Raw genomic sequence first — 6,075 nt, 5'->3', positions numbered from 1 at the left:
TCCTGAGTTGTATGGTTTCTACTTGCTTCGATCATTAATCAGCCCCAGTGACGGGAGAAGCGTCTCCTACCGCAGAAACCCAATCCACCCTCCCCAGTGAAAGGAGGCCCAAGGCGGTCCCACGGGCAGAACCTCGGGGCAGCCGTCGCTGTGGCTCAGCTGGCCAGGGCTTTGCAATACTGATCAAAAGCAATAGAAAAAAAAAAAAAAATGTAGAGGAGCAAGTAGCTTTTCCTGGAGGTTTTCGTGGCAACTCACTTTTGTTTTAGAGACTATTTTGTAAAAAAATCAGCCTATCACAGACGAAACGAAGTGCATCCGTGTCTCCCAGGTAGAAGAGGCTCACCTGTCCTCAGAAATGGAACAATGGATGTGCTCAAGGATGGCCTGGGGCCACCCACCCTGAATCAAGCCAGGCAGACCCTCCTATAACCTACACGCCAAAGCCCAAACCCAAACCACCACGGGGGCCGAGGGCCCCTCCGAAGCACGCTTTTAGGTGTTCCAGACTTCATCCTAACCCTGATCTCGCGCACATGCGGAGCCCTGTTAACATAGGGACCCCAGCCCTGCTTGTAATTCGCTGCTCATTTCATGGCTCTCACTGGCCATCCTCCAGCTTCATTCTTCCTCTTTGTACAGTGAGAAGAATTATTTAAAACAAATCTCTGGAATTTGAGTTGGATGTGAGCCGTTGAGGGTCCAACGGGCCAGGGGATTATACTCTTGTTGCTGCCTGGCTTTTACGTCCTTGGGTAAATGCCACATGGCAGTAGTTTGTATTATGATTACAGGCTCCCAGTGGGTTAAATGCGGAAGGGGTGCAAGGTTCTCATTCCCCAGAAAGGTCTGAAAACATCCCCCTTCCACATGGAGACTAGAGGGGGGCCGGGGGCGGATTGCCTGTCTGGTCTGCAGCTACATTTCTAGTACCGGCACAATGCCTGGCTTGCCCCACGCGTCGGCTGATTAAATGAATGAATGAGTGAATGAGTGAATGAGTGAAAGGAGCTATCTGCACAACAGACCGCATCTCTGCAAACCTAAATTCTTCAGCGAGTACCTGTATGCGAATGCCAGAGTCACTGACGCGCAAGACCCCTGGAGAAGAGACAAGTCTATACAAGAGACTGGGGGCTTCCCTGACGGCAGGGCCACACCTTATCTCTAGATCTCAGCACATTGCCCAGGCTCAGCTAAATGCTGACGCATGAATAAAGGAGGGAAGAAAAGAGAAAAAGATGTGGAGGAAACAGAGGGAGAAGGATGAGGGGGAAAGAATGACCTCAGAAGATAGACTGGCCCGCACGGGGCCAACGTGGGCCACCCTGAAAGAGGCAAGAGAGCCCCAGGGAAGAACAGAAGACTCTGGAATCCTCAGATGGGGACGAGGAAACAAAATCAGTGAGCGATACCACACTCGAAGTATCTGTGTTAATAACAAGGCCTTGGCTCTGAATGCCGGAAAATCATCCACAGATGAGTTAACTAAGCCACAAAGCAATTACTACTAGCACCGATTTTCTATAAAGAAACCAAAGCCACGGTATCCCCAAACTGGCAGCTGGCGTCATGGCCCAACTGCAGACCAGAAGGAGTGGTTCTCCATGCCAGACACAGATGGCCTTCAAGGTGGTGAAGGCCTTCCTGTTGACCTTTCTGGTTGGGACGTTTCAATAAGAAAAGTGGCAAAGCTTGCTCTGCTTTGGGCTATCCGGCATCTTTCTACTGTAACAACGAGGGTGCCTGCCGTACTGACCCAGAAGGCAGAGGTGCCAAAAGATTCAAGAATGACAAGTCATCAGTTACCAGCATGGACGGCAGAGAGAAAGACCAGTGAGTTTTGTTCTTAGGCGGCTGCCCTTCCGAGAAGCTTGTGAGTCCTGTGAATCCAAAGCAATCAAGGGAAAGATTAACAAGAAAGATGGGTTTGCAGGGTGCGGGCGCCAGGCTAGAAGGGGCCCCCTGCAAGCTGTCTGACCTCCTTCAGCCCTCTTCTTCTTCCCGCGGCCTCGAGCTGATTCTCAAGATTTAACACGTAAGGGAGAAAGTGATGAGTGAGGAGCCGATGGCAGTGCCAAAGCTTCCCAGGTCACGCTCAGACCAGGCTCTCCCAGGAATGGGGAGATGATGGGGAAAGGGCAAGGGGGTAGCAGCACCAAGCTAGGGGCTCCGTGCGGGGCGTTGAAACGTGCAGGAGCTGAGAGGCCAAGGTGCCAAACTGCCTGGATGGTGATACGTACTGTGGCCGCGAGGGTCGGCGACGCCTGCACAGTGCCTGCCAGTGAGAGCCATACATGAGACAGTGGTCCCGACCCCGCTGTGCGTAGGCAGGTGGAGCCATCTGGGGGGGTGACAGACACTTGCCCCAACCCATCTCCAACATGGGACTGACCCGGCCCCCAGGACACGCGAGGGTGGAGGAGGAAGCGGCTGCAGGCTGGGTGGACGGGGATGCCCAGAGAGAGCACGTGACGTTGATGCCTGACCTAATAGGAGACACAATTCAACGCTCCGACTTGGGGCGAATTTGCTGAATGAGGTAGTTCCATCCTGACCTCTGCAGGCAGGGCCAGTCTGGGAAAACAGGAGCCAGGCATTCTTCCCAAGACTCCCAATGATGAAAAGTAGCAGAGAAGAGCCAGGATGTGGGCTCCCAGAATATGCAATGGGAAAAAACAAAGAGGGAGGGCTGCTGCAAAGGATTCTGGGTGCGGGCTGTTGAGCTGAAAGGTGCCTTCTATCCACGATTCTGATCCTGACACTCGGCTGGGAGACAGAGACCTCTCACCCCCGCCCCTCCAAAGCCCTGGAGACAGGTGGGCTGGCTGGAGGAAGGGCCTTGGGGCTTCCAGGGGCGTGAGCGTGTGACACAGCTGGCTCTGGGTGGGGAGGGGACCCCTCTGGTGCTCAGCAGGGACCACAGCGTTCCAGCCTCGGTTTGTTCTCGGAGTGGCAAGCACGGCATGGGACTTGGGGGGGCTTCAGCCTCGGAGACAAGGGCAGGGCTATGGATCCATCTTCTTGGCCTGGAAACACTGGGGAGCTCCCCATGGGGCCATCCGGGCCGCCCTTCTGGCTTCACTGTCCCCTCTCCTCAGTGGACCAGGAGAGCGGGTGGGAGGGCAGCTCCGCTTGGGAGCAGGTCCCCCCCTGGCAGGAGTGCCACCTCCTCTCCGTGGGACCCCAGCCCCTCCTCGGCAGGACGCCCCAGGCCATGCGTCTAGATCTCCATGTCCACGGGGCGGATGTTGCCCGTCTTGTGCTCTCTGACCCACAGCTCCCTGTCTTTGGCTGGGTCCACTTTTCGAAGCAGTTGGTCCACAGGCTCGACTGTCTGCAAGGGACGGAGAAGAGGGATACCTTCAGAGGCAGCGGCTGAGCCAGGGACGTATCCTCTGAACCACGCTGCTTGCACCCTCGTGCCCGTCAGAGCAGCCTCTCTAGAGGGTTGTGAGGCCCCGGGGAGGCCCGTGCGAGGGACAGACGTGGGGGGGGGGGAGCTGGGAGACCCGGGGGCCTGAAGCTCTGGCCTCTGCCCTGCTTTCCCTCGTGCATGTGACCCTCCAGACCTCAGGGTGGATGAGAGGGCAGGTGGCCCAAGGCTCTGTGACCTGTTCCTCCTTCCATCAGTCCCCACATTTACCACCTGAGCACAGGTCAAATGGAACGTCGGCTTGAGAGGTTCTGAATAGTTCCAGCATCGTAAGAAATTCGCCAGGGGAGGCAAGGACCCCTCCAGCTATTTTAACTATCATGATGCATCTATGTGATGCGCTCGAGATGGATTCACATGGACATCCAGGGTGATTGACATGTCCACCCCAAGAGGTCACCCGCAGGCCCAAGCCCGTGCCCACCTTCCGGACAGATTCATCTGTAGCAGCTACTTGACCTGCCACCACGGCACAGGGCCGTGGCTCTCCCCGGCCCCTCGCCCCCCCAGTTCCCCGCTGGCCTCGGCCCGGGGAACTCACGCTTTGGTTGAACATGTCCGTCTCGTGCCGCAGCTGCGTGTACTGGCACAGATGCTGCCGGATCATCTCCACCCTCTCCACCTCCAGCCGTTCCAGCTCCTGCAGAGGAGGAAACCGGCAGAGACCTCTGGGGGTGTCCCTTCCACCTGGGGACCTTCCCCACCATGCGGGTCCCACACCCCGCTATACACAAAACACAGATGCTGCCTGCTTATCCCCCATCCTGCCTGACCCTCTGGGGTCTGACGAGGAACCCACCCCGTATCTGGGAGTGAAGGTGTCGCTGACGGCACAGCAGTTACTGTCTCCTGACTCTCGTCTGCCAGGCATGGTGGGTGCTAAGAGCTTTACGGGCACTGCTTAATTGTCCTCATCATAATTGTAAGAGGTTCTCTTCTCACCCACGTGCTCCAAACAAGGGAATGAACACCTACAGAGGTAACAGCGCTTGCCCACAGCGACAGGGAATTACGGGAGCGGCGGGATTTGCACCAGGGTCTGTCGTGCTCTTAATCCTGCTTCTGTACCAGTGCAGCCCCAGCCCCAGAGAGATGGAACACGTGCAGGAGCTTCTGCACCTCCAACTCTTGGGGCTTTGTCCCTGGGCCTCTGCTGAGCGGCCTCGTCTCCCCGGTCCACCCCAAGCGCTGAGGGGCAGGTCAAGGGAGCCAGGAGGGCCGGGAGCAGGGTGGCCGCTGTCAAAGGGAAGAGCGGAAAGCGTTTGCCCTTTGGATCCTAGGTGGCTCTGCATGTTTGGAATTTAGGAGATGCGGCTTCTGTTCTGTGCACAACTAGGTCACTGTTCAGGTGATTAACCAGGGCGTAGGGAGTTTAATTAGGAGATTAACCAGGAGGAAAACTAGGTCACCGTCCCCGGGAGAGGCCTCTAATCTGCTCTGGTGGACTGGCACCTGGGGAAGGCAGAGGGTTAGTCTCATGCTGGACAGACAGATGGACGGCGGTGGCTTGGAGCAGGAGGACGGTGTGATAAGCACCTGGCACGATGCCTCCTTTCTCGTCTGGCCCCATGACCCACGTGCCAACCCCGCTTCACCCCACTCAGTGGGTGCTGACTTCACAGAAATACTCAACTTGGCTATTTTTCCTAAAGGGACCGCTGTCTGCTTGCTTGACCCTGACCCCTCAGAAGGATGCAGCACGAGCTCATCGCTGCCTGTGTTCACACAGCTAGGAAGTGCCAGGGCAAGGACCTGAATCCACAATAGGCTGGTCCGGAGTTGAGGTCTCGGTCCCAACACTAGCGCAGATCTAATGACCATCTCCACGGTCACCTCCGCCCCACTGCCTGCACATCCACCACCATCCACCCAGGGATTCCTGAGCGCCCGCCCCTGCACGGACACGCGTATGCATCTCTGGTCACTCACCAACGTGGTGGTCACCATCTCTTCAAACCACTTGGACTGGGCCTGGTTGTAGAGGTCCACACAGCGCATGAGGTCATCTCCTGGAAGGGCCAAGGCCACTGTCATACTCGGTCCTGTCCTCACCATGGCCGCCTTCTCCCACCTGCACCCCACAGCCAGGGTGATGGAGGCCACCAGAAAGTTGGGGGGTGGGGAGGATAAGCAGAGCAAGAGAAGGGGGCAACCCAGCCTTACGAGAGACCAGCTTCAGAGTGTCCATCTGAACTAGACTCCAGACACCAAAAACTCAGGAAGGGGGTTTCTCAGTAAGAATGTATGTATGGTAGGGGTGGGGGGGTACTCCTAGGACCCCCAACTGTATCATGAGCCCAAGAAATGCTTCCTCTTCTAAAGATGGGAGTTTCATTTCACATTGGAGAGTCCTGCTTGGTTGAAACATGTGTCTCAAGCAACTTGCTACTAGTTAAAGAAGGGAAGTTTGCAAATCGTGTGTGTGTGTGTGTGCGTGTACATGCAGCAGCCAAGGGTGGGTGGGAAGGGAATGAGCTCTTTCTATAGTATTTTATTTCATAAGAGAGAGATCTGAAACAAACTATTTAACAAACTGCAAGTAACTGCAACATTACTAAGGTCCCAGCATCCCAGACCCTCGCTACATAGAACACAGTTCCTGGACCGGCAGCATCAGTACGCCCTGGGAGTTTGCTCGA

General features: G+C 56.1%; 1 protein-coding gene across 2 annotated transcripts in view; it reads right to left on the bottom strand.

Annotated features, from left to right (window-relative positions):
• Nucleotides 1-1,526: 1,526 nt before the first annotated feature.
• The window catches only part of GAS7 (growth arrest specific 7), a 34,321-nt gene continuing 29,772 nt past the window's right edge, over nt 1,527-6,075 (bottom strand). The window contains exons 8-10 of one of the 2 annotated variants that reach the window (XM_028499058.1): nt 5,366-5,445; nt 3,978-4,076; nt 1,527-3,337 (exon numbers count right to left, since the gene is read on the bottom strand). In XM_028499058.1, the coding sequence (XP_028354859.1) occupies nt 3,224-3,337; nt 3,978-4,076; nt 5,366-5,445 (293 nt within the window). In that variant the 3' untranslated portion in view covers nt 1,527-3,223. Of the gene's footprint in view, nt 3,338-3,977; nt 5,446-6,075 lie in introns of those variants that run through there. The other variant, XM_055090084.1, reaches the window with a different exon arrangement.

This window comes from Physeter macrocephalus, chromosome 14 (assembly GCF_002837175.3).
Source record: "Physeter macrocephalus isolate SW-GA chromosome 14, ASM283717v5, whole genome shotgun sequence".
Classification (NCBI taxonomy): domain Eukaryota; kingdom Metazoa; phylum Chordata; class Mammalia; order Artiodactyla; family Physeteridae; genus Physeter; species Physeter macrocephalus.
This window is presented reverse-complemented; position numbering and strand designations above follow the sequence as displayed.